Genomic DNA, 27,765 nt, shown 5'->3' on the forward strand with positions numbered 1-27,765 from the left:
TGCTTAGTTGAAGAAATCAAAAGGATTGATCAAGAAAAGCAAGCAACACCCAAACAAGAGCTAGTTATTTCAAGTGGTATTCCAAATAGTTCTCTCATGCAAGCAAGAATCAAAAGATGAAGCAAGTCAACAACAACAAGAAAGTGCACTTGATCATAAGTGGTATTCATGTCATATGGGTGAAGAATGAAATTCAAATTGGTATCTATTGGTCTTCACCAAGCTTCAAATTGGACTTCACATTGCTATTGGAGTAATGAATTAGAATCTATGTGACTATCCTCTACTCCAACATAGCAAAGGTATCATTGTAATGTGCATGATCATTTCATCCCTTACTAGTATGCGGTTAGTGCATATAGTACATGCTTCATAGGATCATGCGTTACAAATAAAATATTTAAAATTCATAACCTACCACTATTGCTTGAATGATTATTTAATCTAGTGGTTAGTATGTGAATTTGTTCATGAGCTATTGAACCCAAGTACTTGATTTAAATTTGGATTGCTAAACAAGTAACAAGTACAACATTGGCAAGATAACCCTTACAAGAGGTGTGAAGAAGCTTGTCATTGGTTCAAACCGGACTTGAAAGCTTAAGCAAATCAATTTAGTTCAAGTCACATAAGAAGCTCATGATAATGATAAGAGTACAAGCACAAGACAACGATACAAATGGATATCTAATTTGTATATTTCAAGTGGTATCTAGACTTAACTATTTCATCAAGAATTCATAAGTGATGTCTAGATTAACTCACAATTGATATCCTATAAGTGGTACTCATAAAGATAACAAATGTTCAAGAAATGGTTTTATGGAAAAATCCAACAAATGGTTCCATACTATAAAATTATCTCAAATGATATCCCATCTACATATAGTATAAATCATACATGTGATATCAATCATGCAAAAGATGGTTCCACAAGTGATCCTCAATTTTAAGCGATCATCAAATAAAGAATGCATCCCTCACCTACAAGAGCTTAAGTGCAATAAAATGGATGACCCATACATAGAATGATAAGATACATGTAGTAAAAGTTACAAGTTCTAAATGGTATCTACAAGTGGTATCATTCCAACAATCAAGTGATGTCCATAAAAAATACAAGACTCAAGCCTCAACCATCTACCCCAAAGTGCATACCTTTTCATCAATAAGAAGCATACCTTTTATGGAAATTGATGACAAAGGGGGAGAAATTATACAAAGATATGAGGGGGAGAGATGATATGAAAGGTATGTGGGAGAGAAGATTGTACAAAGGGAAGAGATAAGACATGGACATGGACAAAGAGGGAGCAACATTGGAGAAAAGAAAAGGATCAAAATTATTGGACAAGAGAAGCACACAAATAGGGGGAGCAAGCTCATGAACTTTGATTGATTGCATTTGACATGTGCATATTCATGTGCTTGCTTGCATTGCATAAAACTTTCAAATTCAATATGCATGCTTGTGTGGTGTATGCTAGTTGTAGAACTTGAATGATGATTTGATAACTAGCATGCATAGGATAATAGCTAGACACTTGGTATGCTTTACAAGTAATGCTAGTACCTTGCTTTTAATGTTGATCTTACGAGGTATCTAGTGATTTTATTTCCAAGTGACATCTAGCTAACCATGGTGCTAAGGATGAACTTAAAGGTGCAACTCCGATTGGTATCACGCTTCAAAGGTTTATTCTATACACCTTAGCATCATTCGGTAGTAATTACTCTCCCACAATTTCAATCCATGCATATGCGCAAGCTTCAAATTAAATACTCTAGCACATATGTAGGGGGAGCTAATACTACCATTTCGGGTTTGTGGTACTTATCCAAAATCATTTACACATGGTAAAATTGCTTGGGCAAGCAACATGAATCCAAAAGAGCTTAATTTATATATCTTCGTAGAGTTGTCATCAATTACCAAAAGGGGGAGATTGAAAGGTCCTTGTTTAGTTTTGGTAATTGAGTGACAACTTAGGTGGACTAATTGTGTTTATGTGAGATACACATGTGATTAGTCCACAGGTACATGTGTGTGAGCAACATATGCCATAAAGGTGAAAATGGCTTGGAGATATTGCAAAGCTCACACATGTGATGATGAAGGAGCTTATTACACATGAAACATGACATTGAGTCATGTGATCAAGGTGGAGAAGATCAAGACAAGACTTGGCTTGATGGACCGGTTGCAAGCGTGAAGGGCAAGTCGAAGGCTTTGGAGTGATGGACCGCGTGGCGGTGAAGCTTGAGCAAGACTTGGCGTCGATGGACGATGGCAACGGTGAAGAGCAAGTAAAGTCAAGATTGATGAACCAATATGATCACGTAATGATATGAAGTGGATCATATCATTGTTGATCGTGTTGGTGCATATGTTGCATCGACGTTGAAGGAGATGGAATGGAAATGCACAAGGCAAAGGTATAACCTAGGGCATTTTATTTCACCGATCATAGGTGTGTAGAGAAGTTTATGACCGGGTTTAGGATAGATGGCCGTACTATCAAGAGGAGCAAACTTGTTTGCATATTGGTCATCTAGTGCCACTCGAGTAATCTAACTTTGCATCATCGCTAGGATCGAGTGGCGTGGCATGTTGAGTGGCTAACATCCTTTGGGAAATGATTGTGAAAAGCTAACACACATACACATGGTGATGTACACTTGGTGGTGTTGGCACATTTACAAAGGAGATGAAGTTGGAGTTGATGTGGATCAACTCGGTGAAGAAACGGAGATGAGAAAGGTCCCACAGAGTGGACTGGACTCTAGTCACACAAGTGACCAGATGCTGAGGGCTAGCGTCCGGTCAGTTGTAGCTGACAGCACGCAACGTCGGTCTTCGACCGGACGCTGACGCTGGAAGTGACCGAACGCTGGCAGGGCTGGTCAGGCTGATGTACGGTGACGCAGAAGCTGGAGAGTGACCGAATGCTGGGCTACGTCCGATCATGTGCGATCGAACACGTCCGGTCAAGGTCAGTACCTTACTGTAAATGACCGGACGCTGAGGGTCCAGCGTTCGGTCAGTTGAAGCTGCTGCATCTGGTCAGAAGATGACCGTTGAGATCGGAAGAATACCATTGAACGTAGGTGATATGTGGCTATCATCGGGCGACTGGACGCTGAGGTCCAGCGTCCGGTCAACACGACCGGAGCATCCGGTCGACCCGACAGTTGCCCAGTGAAGGGGTAACGGCTAGTTTAGCCCTTGGGGCTATAAATAGAAGTGGCCTTCGGCCATGGCTGGTGTTGAGCACCTAAAGGGACTTAGTGTCCATGCTTGTGAGTGCTTAGGAGCCCTCCATCACACATATACTTGATAGTGATCATTTGATTGTGTGAGTGAGCGATTCTAGTGTGATTGCATCATGAGGTTGCATCGAGTGGCACTAGGTGATCGAGTTGCAAGCCGGTGGTGCTTGTTACTCTTGGAGGTTGCCACCTCCTAGATAGCTTAGTGGTGGTCTCCATCGAAGCCCGCAAGAAGCTTGTGCGGGGCTCCGGAGAAGAGCTTTGTGAGGGGTATTGTGCTCGCCCCGCGGGAGCCATGAAGATCAACTCTAGTTGAGTGTGTCATTGAGCTACCCTCACTTTCGGGGTAGGTTCTTGCGGCGCCCAACATGCGGGCTTAGCAGGTGATGCTAATTAGCCGCTGAACCACCAAGTGAGCGGTTGACACAATGGGGACTAGCGTGTTGACAAGCACATGAACCTCAGGAGAAAAATCACCGTGTCAACCTTGTTCTTTCCATTGGTTTGCATCCTTGTTACACAAGCTTGTACTTATATTTCATATACATTGTGCTTGTGTAGTTGCTCTTGCAATTAGTTAGCTTGTGTAGCTTACTAGTTGCCTTCTTGCTTGTGTAGCATAGAAGTAGCTCCCTTGCGTGGCTAATTTGGTTTGTGTAACCTTGTTAGTCATATTGCTTAGTTTGTGTAGCTAAGTATTTACGCTCTCTAATTTGACATTGGTTGCCTTGTTATTGAGCATTGCTAGTGAGCTTAGTTGGCTTTGTGCTTTTGCTTACTAGCATGTGTAGGAGCTCTCTTATTGCTTAAAGTACTAGTGGCATAGGTTTGTGTGACTTTGCTTTTAGAATTGGTTAGGAGAGCTTTAGCTAGCCCGGCACCTTATTGCTTAATTAGTATCTTTACAAGGTGCTAGTGAACATAGATAGAGGGGTGTAGTCTTGGCTAGACCGATAGTCTTAATTCTACACTTGTTTTAGTTAACCAACATGATTAAGTTTTAAAAAAGGACTATTCACCCCCCTCTAGTCACCATCTCGACCCTTCACCTTGTACTTCTCTATGTTGTTTGCACACCTGTCATGATACAAGCGTTTATAGCACTTCTTTTCCTTAATAGCCTTTTGCACATCTTCATTCCACCACCAAGTGTCTTTTGAATCGCAGCCGCTCCCTTGGGTCACTCCAAGCACCTCGAAAGCAACCTTTCGAATGTATGTTGCCATCTTCTCCCACATGTTGTTTGCATCGCCTTCATTATTCCAAGGGCCCTCTTCAATGATCTTTTCTTTAAAGACCTTTGATGCCTCCCCTTCTAATTTCCACCATTTCGTTCTAGCAACCCTAGCTTGTTTGTTCCCATGAGCTTGCACTAGAAAGCGGAAGTCAGCCACCACCAGCTTGTGTTGAGCGACCACACATTCTCCAGGTGTCACCTTGCAGTCCACGCATGTTTGTTTATCCCTCATTCTTGTAAGGACAAAGTCGATTTGACTAGAGTACTGGCCGCTATTAAAGGTCACTAAATGGGACTGTCTCTTATGGAAGAAAGTGTTAGCTATCATCAGATCAAAAGCTATGGCAAAGTCTAAGAATTCCTCTCCCTCCTGGTTCCTACTACCATATCTGAAAGCCCCATGAACCGCCTTGAAACCTGCACTTGATGTACCTACATGGCCATTAAGATCACCTCCTATAAAGAGCTTCTCGCTACTAGGGACAGGTCTAACCAAGCGATCTAAGTCTTCCTAGAAAAGCCGCTTAGCACTCTTATCATGGCCTACTTGGGAGGGGGCATACGCACTAATTACGCTTAAGACCATATCACTAATGACAAGTTTAACTAAGATGATCCTACCCTCTTACATTCTCACCTCCACCACACCATCCTTGAGGCTCTTATCAATTAGAACTCCTACTCCATTTTTATTTGAAGTTGTCCCTATATACCAGAGCTTGAAGCGGTATTGTCCACCTCCTTCGTCTTCTACCCCTTCCATTTAGTCTCTTGGACGCATAAGATATTTACATGTCTCCTAACCGCTGTGTCCACTAACTCTCTTAACTTACATGTAAGGGATCCTACATTTCAGCTACCTAAACGGATCCTACTTGGCTCGACTAGCTTCCTTATCCTTCGCACTCGCCGAGGTAGGTGTGAAGACCCTTGCTAATTTTGCACCACACTCGGGCGCCGATGTGGCGCGCCACTAAGGATATGACGAACCGATCCTTGCTCACTTGACACCGTGTCTAGATCGTGACACGACGCGTCACAGGGGTGACGACCTGGCCCTAGCTCATTTAACACAATACCCGAGTTCCGAGATGGCGCGTCGCTAAGAGGGTTACGCCCCAACGGAAGAATTTTATGATATTATTGGTGTAACTAATTCGAGACTTCAATTTATACTTAAAGTTTTGTTTATCTGGCCTTTTTTTCTTTTTTTTTGTATTAGTAGTTGTAGATGTTTCTACTGTCGTTGTAATTTTTTATTTGTAATATTTCATGACTATTTTTTTTGTTTAGATTTTGTTCTCTTTGGTTTATCCTATTTTTTAGTTTTTCTTGTTTTTCTTCTTCTTGTGTTGATATTTGAGTTCTACAGATATTCATGTAGAGGCTGAGATTGGCCCGGTTGTTGATGTTCTTTCTTTGTCTTTGGCGATTTTTTAAAATCTGAGGTACTTCTCTACTCATAAAATCATCCCGTTTGTGTTCTTTGTATTACTAAAATTATTCCAATTTAGGTTAGATTTTTGTTAATCCAGCTGCCAGTTTTTTTATATTCCAGTATTTGTCCTAATGCTCTAGCTCTAAATAATGGTTTTCTGGTTATAAGTATACTAGTTACACTATAGTTTATCTACACTTAAAGTTGTTAATGATGTGTAATTCCTAACTATTATTGATGTAACTAGTACTATATGCATAAAGTGTATTATGCATTTCTTTGAATGTAACTCTTTTTGTATTATAATTGTTTCTGTTCTTCTGGTATGCTGAGGTTGAGCTGGATGCGGGGGGAGGCAGAGATGGAGTAGTTTCCTGTGCTGAATTTTTTGGTCGATGGATGTGGTTGCTGATGGTCATTTTGCGTTGTTCATGACATTTCAGAATTTGAGATACTACTCTACTCCTATATATTTGTGTTCTGGAGATGTTTGTTTGTTATCCTTTTCTTCTTTGCTGACTTAGTTTATCCTTTACAGTTGGTTTCATGCCTTCCGGGTTTTGAAATGTTGGATTACTAGCTTTTGGTATTATTTAAAATCTTGCTTCATTTATATGTTGGTACTTTTCAGGTCATGGCCCCTCTCCTATGTGTAGGCTGAGGTGCAGGTTGATGCGGAGGTCGAGGCAGAGGCGCAGCCATTTTTCAGCGTCAATTTGGTTTCATTGGTGAGTATTTCATTCATTTTTATTTTTTTAAAATTCTATTTTTTTGTATTTGTATTGTTTTTTTGGTTTTGTTTTTTTAAGGTTTTTTAGTTTTGTTTTGATGTCCTTCAGGACATATTTCTCTTTTATGCTTAATTTTGATCTCTTTAGATGCTCGGCATATTACGAAATTCTCTATGCATATTTTTCCTGTCCTGTGTTTATTTTTTTTTGTCCAGAGGTGTTGTTCTTGTTTGTTTGGTCGAGCCTAGAGATTATCGGTGTTGTTTTTCGTTTGTTTGGTGCCATCCAGTTTTTTAGCTCATTTGGATCCATTTGTTTTATATGAAATTCATCTCGATCCATTGGTATTGTGCATTTTTGCTTTAGTAAAATCTAGATGTTGCTGTGATCTCTCTTGGTTTGACCTCATGTGTTGTTCAGTCTTTAATCTGTCAATCTTTGATCAGTTTCTTGTACTAAGATTCCTTGTAGTAATTTATCAGTCTTTTATTTGATTGTTTCAATGTGCAATTAGGCCTTGTTTTTCATCATCCATCTGTCTATTTTCATAAGACAGCTGAAACAATTTTGGGCTCCATACATTTTATCTCCCATCTGTTGCCGTGCAGCAGTTATAATCTTCTACAGTAGGTGTCGTGCAGCAGTTATTTTGCCTTTCATAGAATGTTTTTTTGAAATTTTGTTTTTGGTTTGTTTGTTTCATGTAGTTCCCTCAGATTTTTTGTGATTTTGCATTTCATAGAAAATTTCTGGTTTTTGTTTTTTAATATTTTTGGTATGTTTGTTGTAGGCACTTCCCTCAGATTTTTTTGTTTTGCATTTCATAAAAAAATTAGGTTTTTGTTATTTGAAATTATGTTTTTTTTGTATGTTTGTTTATGGCAGTTCCCTCAGTATTTTTGTTTTTTTTTTCAATTCATAGAAAATTTCTGGTTTTTTATATTTGAAATATGTTGTTTGGTATGTTTGTTTATGGTAGTTCCCTCAGAATTTTTGTGATTTTGTATTTCATAGAAAATTTCTACTTTTTTGTTTTTATTTTAATTATTTTTTGTTCCAATGCTTGTAGTGGTGATTGCGTGAAGGTGTGGATGGTGTTCTCTCGTAATCCGAGTGAAGTTCTGCTATGTTTCACTCGAATTTTTCTATTTGGTTATTTGTCTGTTTTGTACTGGAGGATTAGGCCTTGTTTAGTTGGCGATTTTTTGGGGAAATGGTACTGTAGCACTTTCGTTGTTATTTGATAATTAGTGTCCAATCATAGTCTAATTAGGCTTAAAAGATTCGTCTCGTAAATTTCGTCTAAACTGTGTAATTAGTTTTATTTTTTATTTATATTTAATGCTTCATGCATGCGTCCAAAGATTCGATGTGACAGGGAATCTTGAAAAATTTTACAAAATTTTGGGAACTAAACACTACCTTACTCGTGTGAGCATCATGCTTCCATCACACAAATTTTGCTTTTTGTCTCATTTGTGTGATTTGTGCTTTGAAATTGCTTGAGTGTTTAAATAGGTCAAATCACCCAAGTTCCAAATAGACAGATCCTAGATATATATGTTTTTTCTGGGGGGAATATTTGTTTGGAGAACAAAAGAAAAATGCAAAACCAAAACACAAGCTACTCTGTAAACAGCAGCAGCAGCTGAAGCCAACAGGCCGGACTCATAGAGGCCTGTTTGGTTTGAGCCCAGGCTAATTTTGGAGACCTGATTGCTCTCTGGGCTGAGAGCTGCCTGGGAGGTCTCCAAACAAACAGTCCTTAATAGCCTATGAAGCCTGAAACTGAAAGTCTGAAAGGCAGGATAGAAGTTGATACCAGCAACCTGGCGACCTCGTCGTCTTGGTCGCTCCCATTCCTGGCGACCTGCAGTGCCTGCTGCAGATCCTTGACCTGTTCGCCGGAGCGTCGGGTCTCGTCACTAATGTCGATAAGTGTGTGGCTTCCCCAATCCGCTGCTTGGAGCAGATGATACTCGAGGTACAAGAGGTGTTCCCGTGTGTGGTGACCACTGGCGGCAAATGCAAACTTGCATGGACAAGGGTCTGCCGACCAACTTGCTACGGTGGTCTCGGTATCCTGACTTGCGCTTCTTCGGGTTTGCCCTGTGACTGCGTTGGGAATGGCTAAGCAGATCGGCGCCAGGAAGCTGCTGGGCCAGCCTGCCGGTTAGGCCAGAGCGCGCGGTCACTGCGATGGCCGCGGTGAGCATGTCCGTCGTTCTTGGGGATGGGTCCTCAGCCAGGCTATGGACCGACAACTGGTCGCCGTTCGGACCACTGTGCCGCTTCGCTCCTGACTTGTTCGCGGCGGTCTCCAGGACAGGGAAGAAGAGATCAGTGAGGGACGGACTTTTCCAGCACCGGTGGGCGAAGGACATTGTGGGGGCGCCAACGACTCAGGTGCTCTGCCAGTACCTGCTGGTCTGGCGTCTCCTCCGCGACGTCGACGTCGTGCTTGACCAGTTGCAGGTCGACCGCTTCGTCTGGAAGTGGTCACCAGACGGGAAATACTCAGCCTCGTCATCCTACCGTGCCTTCTTCAACGGTTGTACGTCGTTACTAGGCGCGGCTGAGCTCTGGAAGACGAAGGCGCCGCCTAAAGTAAAATTCTTCTTCTGGCTTGCGCTGCATCGCCTTCTTTGGATTGATGAACGTCGGAAAAGACACGGCCTTCAAGATGATGATGTTTGTGCCCTCTGTGGTCAAGCGCCCGAGACCGGGGAGCATTTGTTTCTGGGCTGTATGGTCGCACGGGAGCTCTGGTTCTCCCTCCTGGCGCCGCTGGGGTTGTCCTCGCTAGTCCCTGATGAACCGGATGAAATCACCTCCTGGTGGCTGCGACAACGGGATAGGATCGACTCGTCGGCGAATTCGACTTTCGACTCACTGTTGCTGCTGGTCTGTTGGAGCCTCTGGAAGGAACGGAACAATAGGACGTTCCAGAGAACGACGCGGCGAATGCATGAACTGCTCGGGGCGGGTGGTCGCGGAGGCGGACGACTGGGTGGCTGCTGGTTACCGAACGCTAGCCTCAGCTCACTCCATCTGGTCGCAAAATTCAGGAAACATGTAGCCGCAGTATTGTAATCCAGTAGCTAGGTTCCTTCCGTCACCTCTCATAATGGTTCCTCGCCGTTGTGACTGCGTGATTGTGGCTGTGTGACGTTTATTCAATCCTACTAATGAAAAACGGGTGAATGGCTCGATCGAGAAAAAAAGTTGATTCCAACCTGATAATAAAAGTCAGATGAATCGACCCAAACATCTAATATAATTCTGGCATTGAATAGTTGCATTCTACAATAATCTTCCAGGCAAAAAAAAAATCTCCACTGCAAACTATTACAAGAAAATTTACTCCTAATGAAACAATCACAAACTCATTTCCTTTCATACAGGAGTCCAAACAGACACAGAGATCAAAGGTCTGGACTTCCAGCACAGCTGAAGCCTGCCCTTCTCATGCGCAACCCCAAAGCTCCTATTGAACAGCCCAACCAGCATCCTAGCCTGAGCAATATTGCAAGCACTCAGCTCACAAGATGTAAACCCTTCCAAAGCCTTTGGAGCACCAGCAGCCTCCGGTGTCACGGACCCGTAGTGCCCCACGAAGTCCTGTATCTTTGGCCCCACCATATCCTTCTCCACAAGCCTCAGGCACGCCCTGTTGTTGCTACTACTGCTGAAACAGCTCGACAGGGACTCGAACACCGTGGTGAAATGGTGCAATGCCTCAAAGAAGAAATCCACAAAGGAGGCCTGGGATAAATAGGCCTCTTTTCCGATTCTGACCAGCTCCTCTTCTATGACCACCACTGACTTGGGTTGTAACTTCCTCACACAGCCAAGTAGTAGCATCTGTAACTTGCTACCTGATCTGTAACACAGATTGGTTGTGTCACATGAGACAACCACTGAGCCTCCACAGTTCCTGGAGAAGTCATCCAGGTCCTCCTCATGGCGTACACAGAGAGAGTTGTACTGGAAGGGAAGGTTCAAGGACTCGGCAAACTCCGAAAGACGCCGTGCAGCTGCCTGATGAGTGTCGTCGCGGTAAACAGCATCTGTTATGATTGCTGTAAGGTGGAGTGACTTGCCACCAAGGCGAGCAAGGTCTGACATGAGCGATGGCCACTGTATGCCCTCACCAAGGTTGAAGTCGATGACATGAATATCCGTGTCGCTTATGGTGGCATCTAGAATGGCTTGATTGGCGGTGAAGTGTGCAAACTTGACATATGGCGATAGCTCTTGTATCATCTGGTGCGCTGACATGATACCAGACTGCAATGGATCTGGCGGGTAGCATGGAGAGCATGCACCAGATATCCGGGATTGCAGGCCTTGGGCAAAGTGGTAGGCCAGGCGACCGAAAGAGCTGGTTGCAGCATTCTCACAGGTGCCAGCCAGGAGGCCATGAAGTTTTGAAAGCACTGCCAAGGCAAGGCTTGAATCCCCAGCCTCAACTGCATCTGCACCAGTGAGAAGGAGATCGCTTAAACTGTTCTCCTCCATGAGCTCATCTTGGATAGCTGCCAGGTTAGCACTCTCTTGGCACAGAAATCTCTCATCACAATGGGTAGACACATTAACATCAAAGGCATGTTGGTCATGGGAATCACTAGAATCAATAGCAGTGGTGTCAAAGAACTCACAATCTTCTCTTACATCAGGAGAAGGATCAGCAGGTATGGCGGCATTCTCATGGAGGGTGAGTTGAGGAGACCATAGTGAATAGCTACTCTCTTCATGTGTAGGAAAGAAGAGAAGAGGAGAACAAGGATATGAAATGGTCTCCATTCGCTTGCGACTACCATAAGAGTTGGTTTGGCCTATGTGATTTAGTTCACTTATATACAGAACAAGGAGGCAAAGTGGGGAGGCAAGGTTGGAAGAGAAAAGTGTGCGGACCCTCGTGCTAATGCAAGCTAAACTGTCTGCATCTGGTAGCCATAGTGTAACATGGATATGACCAAAGGTGTTTGGCTCTTTGTGTGCCTCTACCAACTTCAGGGCCGGTATACATACTCCCGAAAATAAACTGTGCTGTATCATTTTTGGTGGCCTGCCAGAAAGAAGCAGAAGAAACTCAGAAGGCGTGCTGGGGGCATATTCCTGTAGCGCTTCTTGCTACGTGTCAGCATTTTGTCATATAGTCCATATACGAATAAGAAATTCTATATATGCTGTGTTGCTATTTGCTGTGTGATCTTAGAATGTAGTCAAGTAGCAATTATAATTAAAAAAAAGCAATAAATGCAACACTAGATGCAGAGCATATGCTTCAAACTTCAACATTGTGCACAGTATGTATTCCAACAATATAATCTGATCCATAAAAAATGTGACGCTTAAACTTCATCTATGATGTGTCTTATATAAAAATAGTATACACACTTAAACTTTATATTTGATATGACCAGCTGAAACACAATTTACATATATCATACAATGTGTGTTCAATAACTACCAGTGAGTCAGTGACCAATGAGCTCATGACACCAACTTGCTTCCAGACTGAATTCTTTATTTCTTGTCAATCAGGCAATCATACAGCGCCGTTATTGTAGGATGATAATTAAGTAGTTATGTTTTGGCAGATTCTTAATATAGTCATTTCAGTCTTTTTCTCTCTTCATATTAATAATTACTAGATGTTGCTAATACAGTGGAATTGAATGAGGACAATCCAACAATGCTGCTTGTTTTAAAGAGTGGAGAGTTGTTGCAAAGAGGAACTTACAGAAAACAATATCGCCACACAGACTTCTTGGTTCCAAGCTGCATGTTCCTATTGATATGAACCTTTTGTCCTGGCAAGAAATATGATTGATTCCAGAGAACGGCAGTGGCACCAGCTTGGGGATGGAGTATAATGACGCACAGCAGAGCTTCAGCTGCAAACTTGCAAATGCTGATGTGTTGATCCCATCACCCCCCCCCCCCCCCCCAACAACCCCCCAACCCCAACAACAAATAAGCATTAGTCAGAAATGTTTTTGGTACACAAGGACAAGCTATAAGATGTTGGAACCAGCACATCGTAAGAGATTAAGTCTGCACTATGAATTCATTTAGCACTCTAATTCTCATGTTCAACATAGAAAGGATTTCAGAGCACAATTTAACAATACTAGGAAATAAAAACGAAAATTGAATACTTCTAAAATGAAATTGACAGATTGGGATAGTTACAGAACACAGTCACACAACTACCTTCAAAACCAAATATATAAAAATGTAACAGGTGCACAGGTTTTGACAGAAAAAATAAGTAACTGATCTGTTGCCAGAGTTATATGCTTTAGTGAATTCAAGTATCATATATATATATGTCCCAGGTTTCATCATGGAGGGCTCTAATTAATTGCCTGAAACTGATAGGGACAATAACTTTATGGTCCATTTAGTCAACCATGGCTTCAGGCACTTAGTAGCTTACCATGCTCATGGAACGCCTTCTGTCAATGACATCAGATGAGTTAAGGCCGGCAGGTGGAATGCCTCAGTATCATCCTAATCATAGCTAAGCAAGCAATGCAATTGGAAAAGGAAAGAAAGCATTTAAATTTAAGTATAATATACGTGAAACCTTCGTGATGATTTCAGGAGACATTGATGGAATTGGCCATTTACATAAATGTTTGTAACGAATTGGCCATTTCAGGAGTCATATATTGGGGGATCTGAAGATCATCACTGAGCATGAAAGAAAAAGTTGCAACAAGTGAGAGAAGACTTCGAGCATATGAGCTAAACTTATCAGCATTTTCATCAATGTGACATAACTTAACTTAGTGGACAAAGATCATTAGGAATTCCTCCAATCAAATGCCTTAATAAGTTGTTGTAAGCATCTCTAACGATAGCAGAAGACAACAGCAGCATACCAAACTGTTGTCTCGTATATTCTGAGCATCAGCTCAGTGTGGTCTCCTTATAACCAGCATGGCTGAAGGTTCCTTAAGTATACCTTTGATTACCATTATACACTTCCTAATACAGCATAAGTTACACGAAGAAGAAATGAAAAATGAAGAATCACCAAGTGGCCAATGAAGTAAAGATGACCACACCAATACCGCAGAGTCTCCTTTCGGTTTTTATGAAAAAAGATGCACGCTATTGGCTAACTAGTTGAAATAATGCAGACAGCCTGTCAGGCTGAGCATGGTGCCTGTATCTTTTGAAGATAAAAACATGGTTCTCGGTCAAGATGCTAGTCTTCCTCTAGGTCAAACAAAAGGCAAGTCTAGATTGGCACATGTTAAAGGCTATGCTATTTTCTATTTTGCTGCTTCAGTGGTTAGTTTATCAATCGGCTTGTGGTAAACGATCGTAAATTTCCAGCCGAAACATTATTTTTCTCTCACACAAACTAGCTAGCAGTACTTCTTCACGAACCAGCAACGATACGAACCAGCCAACCGAACAGGCTGACTAATGGTTATGTCAGCCTTTTTTTTTTCTGTCAGCACAAATTTTCTAGGGGGTACAAAACTAATACTACAGCATGGCCCCACCAATGACATAATGCAGTATGAGGTAGCTAAAGGTAAAGATTCCAGCATCAAGTCCAAAATGTAAGTGTGACAAAGCGGCAGTAGAAGACAACTGATATTTTGTCTATATAAAGAGCAAATTGGGCTTGTGTAGATATAAGTAAAATCAACTGGCAACTGTGGTGAATAGTTCATTTTCATCCTAGCACATAGAGAAACAAGAAGAATCAGGTTTGGTTATCCAAGCAGCACATCATGGAACAAGGGCGACAATGGATGGTCAACTGATTTCTCTTTCAGAAGACTGGGCTGTACCTGAAACTGAAAGATGAGACTAGCCATAAATAAATAAATAAAGTTTTCACAGCTGCGAATAAGCAGACGCATAGTGAACTTTGAAAAGGGACATAGTAACAAAAAAAAAGAACTTTGTCAAAGTCACTTGCATGACCTATCTGCCTAACTACTGAAAACAAAAGGACTACCAAGTTGCACTCGGTAGATTCCTGCTAACATGCTTAGCAAGCTAAGGTCCAAGGCAACAATCAGTCTCCAATGTTCAAATCGATATCTAATTCCTCCCAGAGCTGATGTTGCAATGACTCGTGACTTGGACTGGACATTTGTATTTGAGAGGTGGCATCATGTATGGTAGGTCCTCTTCAGGGGAAAAGAATAGCTTGGCTTTCTAAACAAGATTGGAATGATATTTCCACCAGGTAAGTTGTACCTCGTCACTCTTAACCAACACCCTTTGTTGTTTCTTACCCTCATCACCCCCCCTGGAGCAGTAGCAAAACAAAAGTGCCTAGAGCAGTGTGGCATGTGTTTCTCTGCTATTTCTAATCAAAACTCATATAGTTGAGAGCCCAAGAAATTTGTAAAGCATGTACGGTACTAGGCAGCACACCTACCCATGATTTGATCCGAGAATCCTATCACGGATAACGTGGTTAGAACAGCAAGAACACGAGGCGATGATCATGCGTGCGTGCGATTCGCTTACGTAGTGAATCCTTACGTAGGAGGTATAACGACAATCCCATGATTGTTCGTGCGATTCGCCTGATCCTCACCTGCAGCTGCAAATCGCGCACGACGAATCGCCTCGCCGATAGGCAGTAGGCACAGAAACCTCCCCGGCTCCTGCTTGATTGCTTCCCCCAATATGATGGCCCCCATGTGCGGACCACCAACCGTGTGAGCCACGCGACGCGCGCGCGCCGTGCCGCGACAACGAGCCCTGCACGCGGCGGGACAAGAGAACGCGGCGCGAGTCAGAGAATCTCCATGTGGAAAGCGTGGTTCGAAGTGCTGCTACCTGCATTGGGGTCGGAGCCTCGTCAGAGGTTGGACCGTCGTCGGAGCAGGCCAGGCCAAGTCGGGGGGCAGTTTGCTGTCGCTGGACGGCTCACTCGGCGCCGCATTGGTGGACGGAGAGGGTCAAGTCGGAGGTGGGACACCGGGACCCGTGATCTGGTCCGATCTCCAGCGCCGCCTCGGCGGGCGCCGGAGATGGGGGGGACTGGGGGAGGCGGCTTCGGCGCGTGACGGGTGGAGGGGCCGAGCTGGACACGTGTCGCCCTCACCAGGTGTGCGTGCGTTCGTGGGCTTACTTAGTTGGGCTTCATTTTCGTCTCTCATGTACGGGGTATGGGCTCCCCTCAAAAAAAAAATGTACGGGGTATGGGCTGGGCTGGTTTATAACTGGTTCCCTAGGCGAATTCTATTAAGAAAAAAGTCCACATTACCTCCTCAACTTTCGCGAAAGTCCGTTTTTCCTCCCTGAACTTCAAAATCGGGCAAAACACCTTCCTCAACTTTTAAAACCGTTCATCTTACTTCCCTGGTCCGGTTATAAGCGGTTTTGAAGGCGGTTTTGCCTTTTTTATTTATTTCGGCTGCATCTTTGAAAAATCATAGTAAATCACGAAAAAATCATAAAATGGAAAATCCAATTTTGTTGGACTCCACATGAGTAGATCTATATAGTAAATGTATAATATAGTATGTTTTAGTACAAAATTTTTATGGTAGCTTTAGATCTATGCTTTTCTATAATTAAATGGAATAATTCATAGCTGCAGTTCTATGGTCCAATTGTGATGAAATTTTTATGGTGGACTAATTATTGTATGATTGAACTGTAGTAAAATTTTAATATAAATAAATCTATAATTAAGCTATACATGATCCAATGAGTATGGAATTTTTACTATAATTCAATCATACAATAATTAGCTCACTATAAAAATTTCATCACAATTGGACTATAGAAACTACAGCTATGAATTATTTCAAGTAATTACAGAAAAGCATAGATCTAAAGACAGTAAAAACTTTATACTAAAGCATATCATATTATGTGTTCACTGTGTAGATCTACTCATGTGAAGTCCAACAAAATTGGATTTTCCATTTTATGATTTTTCTGTGATTTACTATGATTTTTCAAAGATCCAGCCAAAATAAATAAAAAAGAAAAAGACAAAACCGACTTGGGCCAGAGAGGTAAGATGAATGGTTTTAAAAGTTGAGGGAGGTGTTTTGTCCGGTTTTGGAGTTCAGGGAGGAAAAATGGACTTTCGCAAAAGTTGATGGAGGTAATGTGGACTTTTTCCTTCTGTTAATGGTCTAGGTTTGTTTCAGTGCACTGATAGGCTCGATACTCTAAAAATTCAAAATCATTTATCTAAAAAGATACCTCATCGACAGGTATGGACCAATTGTCTGAGAGATAAATGTTAGAAGAAAAAGTTTTACTAGAGCGGATTTCGTCTTTGAAGGACAAAAGTCAAATATCAACGCTCATATATTAGTAGAAGCTCTTTAAATTTATCGATAGGTAGACATGTTTAGTTTTTGAGTCTCCGGATAGAGTTTGTAACATCCTACTGAATAAATAAAGTCAGTGCACCCCTCAAAAATAAATCAAGGATATAAAATAAACTTGATCGGAATTAGACAATTTTGAATTAGAACATATCTAAAAAACTTATAATTTAACATAGAATGAGTAGAAATAATTCGACTAAATTTAAACCACCATCCACTTATACCAGACCTAAAGGCCCATGAGGCCATGACACTTTTCAGAAGCGTGTGACAACTTAAACCACCAACATCTCGTACAATTTTTGCGAAATCTTCGGTTCTTGGATCCTTTTCATCACCTCTTTTATTTATGGGCTCCTGTGCCTCAACTGATTGTGAGACTGTGACAAGAAAAATGACAATTCGCCTTTAAAAAATTGGTCCACATAAGAAATCCAAATGTTTTGGTTGAAGAAAATAGTGTTCGAACTAAGAAATTAAATAATGGTTTATGAAAAGAAATTCTGTCCAACTGGAAGCCATTAAAAGTATACTTGGCCTAGGAATATAGCATAGTTGTTCCTCATAAGCCATAAATTTTTTCCAAAACGATAAAAATATTCTAAAGAAGTATCACAACTATATTTGGTGCAAACTGAAGCATGTCTTGTCTTTAAGAGATTTATCGCTTAATATATAGTAACACATTTGCTTGGTTTTGCTCTAGATCCATAATAATGAATTAGTTGTGTACAAACTCTTAGAGACCAGAGTAAAAATTCCGTTTTCTTAAAAAAATGGGAAAAAATCAGTACAAAAGATAAAACAAAGAATAGAAGACTTCATAAACTGAATCTGATGATTTTTATGCCGATGGCTTTCAGCAGCCTGAGAACCACGAGTTTCGACCGGAAACCATTCCTTTACTATTACAGGGAAAACTTTACAGGGCAACAACGACACGCAACTCGTCAACCAGTCAAGCCATTTTACTTTAACCCCCAGAACAAAAGCGATGATAGGTTGTCATGCATGAATGAATTTTTGATTAATGGTACAGGGAACAGCTAGCTAACCTACAATGATTCATATCATACTGAATATGGTATACATCAGCTACCTTTACAGTACTTTAATTGAAGTTGGTATGTGATCTCAGGCAACTCCTGAGCTTCTCTCCTCAGTCCTCACATGAAATCCATGGAGTCACTCAAGGACTGGCCACCACCGTTTGAAGAGTTCTGGGGGTGATGGTTCGGATTGTGATGCTGGCCCTGGTGGCTGCCGAAGTATTGCATCTGCTGTGGTTGTGAGGAAATAGCTTGCCATCTGCTGCTGCTGTGGTAGTCCTCCATTGAAGGGATTCCCGTTCATATTAGGGACCTGCCCTACAGCTATCTTGAGCCGCTGGACTTCTTCTCTCAGGGCATCATTTAGAGCTGCATCAAACACAACCGGGGTTTCAACAAGTTGCTTGATAGGCTAGTTCAACTAATATCTACTTATCTGCTCAGAAGAAAACTATTTTTTTAGGGGAATAAAGTTTGGTCAGGAGATAACTGACTCGGTTGATATCATTTGTCCCATGATGTTCTTGAAACAGGAAAAGTGAGTCTCTTTCTGGGCCTCATATGACAGTGGCTTAACACCTTCCAAAGAAAGACTAGGACATACCATCTCGAAGTTTAGCTTGTTCTTCCATGGCCTGCAACCGGAGTTTCAGCTCCCTGTTCTCGGTGGTTAAACCAGAGGTGTCCCTCTGCATTATAAGTAAATTGCAGCATGATAAAGGAAACAATATTAGAATGTGCTGAACCATAAATATATTAAGGGCAACAAAACCAACAATTGCACGAGACGATGACTAACTAAAACAAAGAAATGCATAAGCTAATAATCCTGACAATAAACCACAGAGAGTTCTAAGGATGATTACCAGTGGAGCAATTAATTTGAATTCATTCCAATCCAAAAATATCAAAATAGCTAAAAAGGTAGTTTTACTCACCAACAAATTCTTAATCCAGTTTAACACTTCAGAATATGTTTTTACTCTGGTTCTTCTGCCGTTTAAATGACTGGCCAAATTTTGTATATAGAGAGATAAATAAAGGATAACTGTCCCCTACCACCAAAACCAAAGCTTCTGGCCTAACACCACCCCATCTGATTCCTCATCTCCAATCAATTCAGCCTTCAATCAGAACATCTATTTGTGACATGACCCTATCAACAAGTACAGAGGCATCTCCACTATGACCCTACTTTTAGGTGTAATAAATCCTTCAGCAGTCACATCAACTAAAACAATACTTGCAGGCAAGATTGTTAAATAGAGAACTTAAAATTTATTGCAATGTTTGAGCTGTGTTGGCCATGAAGTTTGGCCACGCATATAGAATTATTGTTGCTTGGCTGCAAAATAACATGGCAACTCTTAGTTCACACATCCACTGGCACATCATTCACAATCCATATAGGACAAGAAGTTCAAGATGCAACTACACTTGCATGAATCAGGTTATTCTGCATCAGAGCATGCAGCAAAAAGAAGTGTTCTAAGTATCCCCTGAACATACAGCTAGACATAGTATCTACTCTACATCCATGAGGACCATACAAAATGAAAAGAAAAACAGTATACACAATGTAATAAGGTTTATCCAATGCTACTATATGCCCATTTATTACTTACTAAGTTCCTAGTATATCTAGTAATAAAATATATCAGGAATGCTACTTTAAGAGCGTGCACGCTACCCTCCTCCTCGCCCACACACCCCTCGCGCACACCCCTGCGTCCCGCGCCCGCACTTGTCCCCTCCCCGCTCGTACTCTCTCGCTCTCTCTCTCCAGCCGCCGGTCTTTCTTCTCCCCGGCGCCCGGCGGCCTCCCCCCGCGCGCGACCATGGCGGATCTGGCCGCAGCGGCGGCGGCGGATCCGCCACTAGGAAGGCCCCTCGTCCTCCTCCTCCTCCAGCTGCTGTTGCTAGATCTGGATTTTAGGGTTCCGGCGAGCTCTCTCTCCCTTCCTCTCCAACTCCGGTGGGGTATAGAATGGCTGGCCAGCCGGGGGGAGGCATGTAGGCCAGGCGGTGGGGAAGGTCGAGGGGCGGTAGGAGCGGTTTGGCCAGTTCGGGGCGGGGGAGGCTCGCTGGAGCTGGAGAAGATGGTGGTGGTGGGGGTGGGGGGGGGGGGGGGGGGGGGGGGGGGGGGGGGGGTGCGGGCGCTAGGGTTCGCCGGAGCTCCGGCGAACCCTAGCGACCGTAGCGGGGTGGTGGCCGGCGGCGGGGGCGAGGGCGTCAGAGCCAGCAAACCCTAGATCTGGTCTGTTTTCCCCCCTTTTTTGGCAACCAAAATAGTTTCTTTCCTAAATTGGGGTGTGCAGTCGGATGATTCAAATACTGCACGCGCAGGCTGTAGTAAAATCCAAAATATATATATGTCTCGGGAGATACTTCATTTGACGTTTCTTTAGTATAAGACTCATAAGATAGTGTATCAAAATCTCAATCTTGTAGAGTGGATAGCTACATAAACTAATGTGTTATGCCTAAGAAATTTGGCAATCAAGGCAACTTGGAGGGCAACTTTTCTGCTGATAGCATAATACATTAATACTCATGATAGTTTCAGCAAAGACAGAACATAAAGCGGGTGAGTTTATCATCAAAATTATTCACCTACAATCCTACAATATAGAGAGAAAAAAGAAATGTAATGGCAGAAACATTTTAACTTCTCACGAGAAAAACAAGTTTGTGTGTACAGAAACATTGAGTACTAACAAGGAATGCTAGAACTCAACCAAATGACACTGACAATCGGTCATACTAACACCAAAAGGCACTAATAGCAACTCAAAACATGGAAAGAACTTGGTGGGTAGGAAATAGCATGCATTCACTAAGTATAATAAAACAGTTTCCAACATACACCATTTGTAATCAAAGGTTCAAAATCTCGAGTTCAAATATTCATAATAGAATGCCTATAAATTGGTTGTGACCTTATCGTTTACAAAATGGTCAAATAAAGGAAGGTACAATATCCCTGTGACGCAGGAGAAATTTATCCGAGAACTAGCCAGGAGAGAATTCAAATTGACCCTGAAGATCAAAGGTAGTTAAATTTGGAAGAAATCCTCAAGAAACAGCAAAACTCTAGTAAGGAGAAGATATAAAAGGTTTTAAACCCAAGTTAGCTGAGTGAAATTGATAAGCCAGAACAGAAAACCATTACTCTAGCCAATCATAAGGAGAGGATGTGAGTGATGGTAACATTTTGCTTTCTTTATATAGTTAATCGTATCAAGCCAAGGTTTGAGTCAGCTAAGTTCGTTTTCCCACTTGAGAGAGCAAAGGATTTCGAGCGGTGGGATAAAATAATAGCTGATCTCCTATTGTGGTACTTGTAGCACGAGACAAGTACGCCGAGACAAGCCCCAGTCAAATAATTAGCGCTGGCTGGAGCAATGATACGTTTCGTACACCCAACCACAAGATTATCATTTTTTTTCTGTCCAAGGATAAGCGGGACTTTGGAAGGGGTCACAATAAGCTATGATAGTGCCTGGTCAAAGCAACCAAGGAAATATTCGTTACCTGAAGAAGCGTGAGCTGTGCCGAAAGCGTGGTGGCCTCTGTCTGCAGCGTCTGCACCTTCCTCTCCAGCTCACTGGTGTACTTGATCTTCCTCTCCTTGGACCTCGCCGCGGACTGCCGGTTCGCCAGGATCCTGCACACCGAGGACCACCGCGGAACCAGAAAATTACACCTCAGTTCGACCACGAGAAATTCAACGCGCGACAAGGATACGGATCTTGAAACCAGGACAGGACTTGACCAGATACAGGACAAGGTAGCGCGTCCCAGCTACATCGAGCATCTCAAGCTGCGGGCGGGGGGAAGCAATTTCAAGGGGGGAAGACAGCTCGCGGACGCGGATGGCGTTTGCCCGCTCACCTCTTGGCGCGCTTGGGGTCGAGGAGCGCGAGCTTGTCGTCGGGGACGGCCTTCTTGGCGTAGTCCGGCAGCACGGACGACGTCGGCGCGGACTCGCCCTCGAACGACGAGGTGGACCCGTCCATGGAGCCGCTCCTCTTGTGCCCGGCCACGCCACCTCCGCCTCCCCCACTTCCCTGCAGCGAGAGGCCGTCGAAGAAGGCGGCGTCGAGGGAGAGGCTCCGCATGTGCGCCCCGCTCGGCGGCCTCGGCGGCGCCGCAGACGCCAGGGGAAGCCGCCTGCTGCTGCGGCAGCGGCTGCTGGGGCGGCGGGGCCTGCGGCTGCGGCTGCGGCGTCGGGTCGGACGCCGCGGGCGAGTCGTCGGAGAGCGAGGGGAAGTCGATGTCGGAGAAGCCGAAGTCCGCGTCCGGGTCCAGCAGCAGGTCCGCGTCGGGCAGCCGGATGAACGTCTCCGATTGCGCCCGCCGGTGGTGCCCCCGTCCCGGGAGCCCCCCGCCCCCGCCCCCGCCGAAGCAGGACGACGGCGCCGGCGGCGGGAAGCGCGGGTCCATGGCAGGCGGCTGGCCGGGCGGAGGTCAACTGCGGTCAACGCGACCCCAGCGGAGGCGGTGGTTGCGGTGGCGCGGCCGGTGGGGTGGGGACTGCGGGTAGCAGCAGCCTAGCGGGCGTTGCTCGGCGCGGGGCGGGAGGTGGGGGATGCCGGGATGTAGGTAGGTGCGCCTCGAGCGGTCGCGGTGGCCGGTGGGAGTAGTGCAGCGCAGTGCCGGGGGCTGCGCGGCTGACTTCTGCGTGGACGCGTCGTATGGACCAGGCCCGCGCCACACGAATCGCGACACGGAGCTGACGGTGGTTGGAGGCCACGGGCTCATGCGGAGGGTGCAGGGACGGGACGAGCCCGCGGCGGTCGAAACGGGCTGCCGGGCGCCGACTCCGCGTGGGGGGGGGGGGGCCGCCAAGGTCCCCGAGTGGACCAGGTGCGTGCGCCAGTCGCAGCGCGCGCGGATCGTGAGGTGGTCTGGGCGGTGGGATGTGGCCCATGTCCGTGCGCCGCGTGCACGGGATCGGGGGACGACAGGGAGGGGTGGAAGGGTAACTTGCCACGCGTGGAAAAACTGCCGCGTGGTTCCGGGGTAAAGAGAGCGGCGCGCGGCCTGTGTCCTGTCGCGGGGCCCGGCCACCGGCAACTCGTTGCCGCTCGGCGGTGGACCGGCGCGTTCGTGTGACAGGTGGGGTCATGGTAGGTGGGGCCATGTAGTCAGTGAATGGAGGACCCGTGTGGGGTGCCTCGCGGCGGGCTTGCCGGTTGCTGCGGGAGCCGGCGGGGCCCGTGCGTGGCGCGTCACCAGCATCTGTCGTACGGCGCCGAAAGCCACAGTAGCCTGCCCACGTGTATCTCTCGAAGACATTTTATAGAGATATAAGATTTTTTTTATGGTAACAGGAGGGATTGCCGACTACTGGATTATAGAGATAAGATGTGCATGATGCCTATGTTCGTAAAGGACGAGTATGCATGGTTAACGTGGGCGTTAGCATTTATACTAGTTTGGGAAAACAAAAGGCGTGTAGAATCGAGATAATCCTCATTTTGCTTGTGGTGTGTCTGCAGTTCCTGGGGTAGGCATGCTACTAAATGGAAACGTGACAGGGATGCTAATCAGCCTGTCTATCAAAACTTGTATTCTTATGAGAAATTCTCTGCGGTCCTTTTCCGCGCGTCACGTCAGGAGCTCTTCAAGTCATTCCGATTGGATCTCAGACGAAAAGAAGCCAAAAGAGTAGCAAACCTTTCCAATAGGTGCTACTAATTCCTAGTTATAGATATAGAGTAGAAATTATGGTCTAGGTCATAGATATAGAGTAGAAATTATGGCTCCACATCGTACACGTGTTTTCTTGCACACATCAAAAAAAATTGGAGTATTGTACATTTTAAACTACTCGTATATAAGTAGGTTATTTATTGTACAAAAACTTTCATCACCATTCTTCATAATCAGCCTGGGCATTCGGTTTTAACCGAGATTTCGGTTCGGTTTAATCGGTTTATAGAAAGTTCGGTTTTCAGAAAGTGACACCCGATCGGTTCTTCAGAGCAGCAAAAACCGACAACTTCGGTTTCGGTTTTTTAGTTCGGTTTTTTGGTTTTAACCAAAAAAACCGATGAAAACAGAGGCAAGCGCTCGAACCTCCATCAGTCCATCTCCATGGTCGCATGACCGTCCTGCTCGCGCACCGCGCCGCTCCCGCTCGCCCCTGCTCGCGCCGGCACCACCGTCGCGCCATGGAGCAGCCGCACGGTGTAGCCACCAAGCATGCCGCGCCCGCGCCCACGCCGTGGAGCAGCCGCGCGGCGCAGCCACCGAGCATGCCGCGCTCGCGCCCGCGCTACCGCAGCTCGCAGCACTCGCGTCACCGCGCCTCGCCTCGCCCGCTGCCGCTTCCCCATCCTGCTAGGCTGCCTTCCAGTCGCGCTGCCGCCGTCGCTAGGTTTTAGGGTTCGGATAGGCAGCTCCGCGGCCTCCAGAAGCGCGAGGCTCGCGGGCTCGACCGTCGATGTTGCATCTGGCACAGGGGGGGAGGAGGGCTCGGGGCTAGGGTTTGAGTGGAGAAGGGGAGGAGGCGGCCGGGGACCCGGGCGCGGGGGCTGGGGAGGCGAAGGGTGGAGCGGCGGGAGCGGGAGCGGAGAGGCCTCAGATCTGCCCAGAGCAGTGCATTGTGGGCCTTGGTGGGCTCTGGGTTGAAGCGGAGAATTACGGAGAAGCAGGCCTGCATAGCGGAGATTGCTGCTAACTTCGGTTCGGCGGTTGTTCGGTTCCATTCGACTCAAAAACCGACACCGTAGCCGAAGACTGAAGTTCCCAGGATCCAAAACCGAAGCCGAACCGAAAAACCGAAAAAACCGACACTTCGGTTTGGTTCGGTGCGGTGTTTGGTTTTCGGCTAAAATGTGCCCAGGCTGACTTCATAACATGTCAGTGACAACATACTCTTTTTTTTTAAAAAAAGATGGAAGCTAAGGTAGTCGGTGCTGTGGCACCACTCCTTTTAGCGTCCACGTTGTCAGCCTACGTGGTGAATCACAGTACAAGGCAGATATTCATATATGTGTACACTTATCTATGAACACAGAAACATACTTATTCTATTAGTATCTCTAAAGGACGATTTCGAGATTAACATCATTAAATCTTAAAATAAATTCAGAAAAATATGAGCACCCACATCGAGTCAATAACTTAAAGTCGGATTCACCAGTAAAAAACCCAATTGATTTCTATGCTAACGGCTGAGATATGCTAACGAGTGGACACAGTTGAGATATGCTTGATTTGCACGTCACCGTACTCTTCGAATGAGGTTTCTATGCTAACGGTGAAAGAATTTATTGTGGCAGAATCACCTATTCTAATGTCTTCTAGGAATACTTGCATTTCATTAGACACTAAGTACCTAAGGGAGGACACTAAATTACGTGGTTCCGTCGAGCACACCCCATAGGAGAACCTGAAAATTCATATTTTTCCATCAAGATCACAAATGAGAGAATAAAGCTTGCATTATTCTTAACCATTTCTTACATCTTTAATGTAACATCATAGTTTAATATTTATTGTTTATAATAGCGGAATATAATCGTGTTATTAGACTTATGAACAATTTAATTTAACAATGGAATATAAATATGTGATCAGAGTTACAGCGAAAATAAATATCTATTCATGACCTGATGAAGCATTGATATATAAACTATGACAACAGATTATAAAACTTCTATTTATTAAAATATTTAGTGAGAGTTATAAATAAAAACTATGATCGCAACGTAAAGTAATCCTTTTTTAGCCCACCAGGAGGGATCCACACACAAGAATCAGCTCTAGCATCCACCTGTCACTTGCAACAGAGGGGAAATAAAACCCTGAGTACTCAATTGTACTTAGCAAGACTTACCTGACAGGAGGAAAGAAAAGACTCCAAGAGTATGCAAGGCTATCTGGCTTGTGGGTTTATGGCATCTGCAGGAGCATTACTAAACGTGCGTCGTTATATTCAATTTTATTAGGAGTCATCATTAGTTCATTAACTAACCATTCTATGTAAATACATGTACTACTTTTAAGCAGGTGGTAAGCAATCAAAACCAGTTTTATATCTTTCATATTCCAGTTCTTACTATGGTGCTAGATTGTAAACAAGTCATACCGGATCACCCGACTATTCGCGAATCAATGTGCCCAGCTGGGTACCTCGAAACACACGCCCTGCTTGTACCCTAGGCATAAACAGGATCAACCCACCACTCTCCTGTCATGGGGTTCAGATTCCAATCTAAACTTGGACTCTAAGACCCCGCTCCTGAGTTCTAGACTCAGTGCGGTGCTTAGACCTCCATCATCACCGCCTCCAATCAGTCGGTCCGGAAAAAGTCAGAACCCATGACAAGAGAGCAATGAGTCTTTTCGCGCCCATACACAAGTATGTGTTCAGGATAATAAGTCTGCGGCCTGCCTAGAACCCAATGCAACGGTCAGCCCTTAACCGACACAGGCGAAACAAATGCAATCCGAGCCTTGCTCGAATGCCAAACTAAGTCCATATCCAAAGTACCATTCCGTCCGGTCTCCAATTATTATTCATATATATATATATATATATATATATATATATATATATTTATTTCAGGTGATAATAATATAGTAACAATAATAATATATTTCCTATCTCTCACGAGTGACAGGCAATCACTCGACTTCTACCAAAGTCCTAGAGCATAGCAAACTACATGTTCCTGTCATACTAGTAAGACTCATAGGATAAATATGTATATATGTAAGTGGGTTCCATTTGAAAGCATCTAGGCCCCTAGTTGGGTTTCGGTGATTAATGACAATACAAGATTACTATGACTAACGTATATTTTGCAGAGTCAATTAAGTTAGGTCATGGTAATGGAGATCAATTGGGCAATCAAGGTGGTCATGCCTCTATGATGAAAATCGTTTCGACTTTCAAAGGATGGACGACAAGGTTAAGGATGACTAGTTCTAAGTGTCGATTGGAGTTGGAGTGACACTTAGAGTAGTTTAGAACTTTGTTTTTTCTTTGGCCATACTATTAAGGGGGGTATGGATGGTTAGCTTGACCTAGATGAGTCTAGTGAGTTAGATGTGGTGCACACTTGTTAAAACTAGCACTAGGTAGCTCCACAACAACCCTATGATCCTATGGAGCAAACTTCATTCATATATGTTTGAGAGTTGGAAGTGAATAGAGGGTCAAATGCTGACCGGACGCTGGCTCCTGTGCGACCGGACGCTGGCCGCAGGGTCCGGTCAGTTCATTTGATCAAGGAGATTGCGTTTGGTGCGACCAGACGCTAAGTGGTCAAGTGACCAGACGCTGAGAGGCAGCGTCCGGTTGACTCCAGTAAGGTTTCAGAGAAGGAATTCTACGACCGGACGCGACCAGTCAATACTGACCGGACCCTGAGGATCCAGCGTCCGGTCAAGTACAGTAAGCATCCAGTGAGGGTTTCATGTGACCGGACGTGTCCGGTCAGTGGTGATCGGACCCTGCCAGTGTTCGGTCAACACTTAAACACTGGTGTGTGGGTTGAACTGACCGGAGCATCCGGTCAACATGACCAGAGCATCTGGTCACCCCGCAGAGGCACATAACGGTTCATTTTTCAGGCTGCCTTATAAATAGAAGCTCCACTCGTGTGTGGAGTCACTTTTGCTCATTCCAACAGCTGAGAAACACGTTTGTGAGTGCCAAGAAGAGCAAGGTCCTAGTGAG

General features: G+C 44.4%; 2 protein-coding genes and 1 pseudogene across 4 annotated transcripts; all 3 read right to left on the reverse strand.

The window, feature by feature from the left end:
• Positions 1 to 4,295: 4,295 nt before the first annotated feature.
• LOC136488250 (uncharacterized) lies at positions 4,296 to 4,739 on the reverse strand. Its single transcript, XM_066485248.1, has one exon. It carries the CDS (start codon positions 4,737 to 4,739, stop codon positions 4,296 to 4,298), a length of 444 nt encoding a protein of 147 aa, XP_066341345.1.
• Positions 4,740 to 9,946: 5,207 nt separating this feature from the next.
• LOC136486381 (scarecrow-like protein 23) lies at positions 9,947 to 15,723 on the reverse strand. 3 transcript variants are annotated; one of them, XM_066483261.1, is made up of 5 exons: positions 15,261 to 15,382; positions 13,319 to 13,381; positions 13,125 to 13,208; positions 12,426 to 12,596; positions 9,947 to 11,747 (listed from the first exon to the last, which is right to left on the reverse strand). In XM_066483261.1, the coding sequence occupies exons 4-5, from the start codon at positions 12,467 to 12,469 to the stop codon at positions 10,073 to 10,075; spliced, it is 1,719 nt and encodes a 572-aa protein (XP_066339358.1). In that variant the 5' UTR covers positions 12,470 to 12,596; positions 13,125 to 13,208; positions 13,319 to 13,381; positions 15,261 to 15,382; the 3' UTR covers positions 9,947 to 10,072. The 3 variants fall into 3 exon arrangements, with proteins under 3 accessions (XP_066339358.1, XP_066339356.1, XP_066339357.1); XM_066483259.1 differs by lacking the exons at positions 13,125 to 13,208; positions 13,319 to 13,381 and adding an exon at positions 15,506 to 15,723 and having other exon boundaries at positions 15,261 to 15,427; XM_066483260.1 differs by having other exon boundaries at positions 13,125 to 13,381.
• Positions 15,724 to 17,839: 2,116 nt separating this feature from the next.
• Positions 17,840 to 22,963, reverse strand: LOC136486384 (transcription factor VIP1-like; annotated as a pseudogene).
• Positions 22,964 to 27,765: the final 4,802 nt, after the last annotated feature.

Source organism: Miscanthus floridulus, chromosome 10 (genome assembly GCF_019320115.1).
Source record: "Miscanthus floridulus cultivar M001 chromosome 10, ASM1932011v1, whole genome shotgun sequence".
Classification (NCBI taxonomy): Eukaryota; Viridiplantae; Streptophyta; class Magnoliopsida; order Poales; family Poaceae; genus Miscanthus; species Miscanthus floridulus.

What these genes read in the sequence shown, in the direction of transcription:
- LOC136486381 (XM_066483259.1), bottom strand. An exon ending in TGCGCGATTTGCAGCTGCAG is followed by an intron (nt 12,597 to 15,260) that starts GTGAGGATCAGG and finishes TCAACACATCAG; the next exon opens with CATTTGCAAGTTTGCAGCTG. An exon ending in GTGTGGCGATATTGTTTTCT is followed by an intron (nt 11,748 to 12,425) that starts GTAAGTTCCTCT and finishes TCTTTCTGGCAG; the next exon opens with GCCACCAAAAATGATACAGC.
- LOC136488250 (XM_066485248.1), bottom strand. Translation starts at nt 4,739, where the DNA reads ATGAGGGATAAACAAACATGCGTGGACTGCAAGGTGACACCTGGAGAA.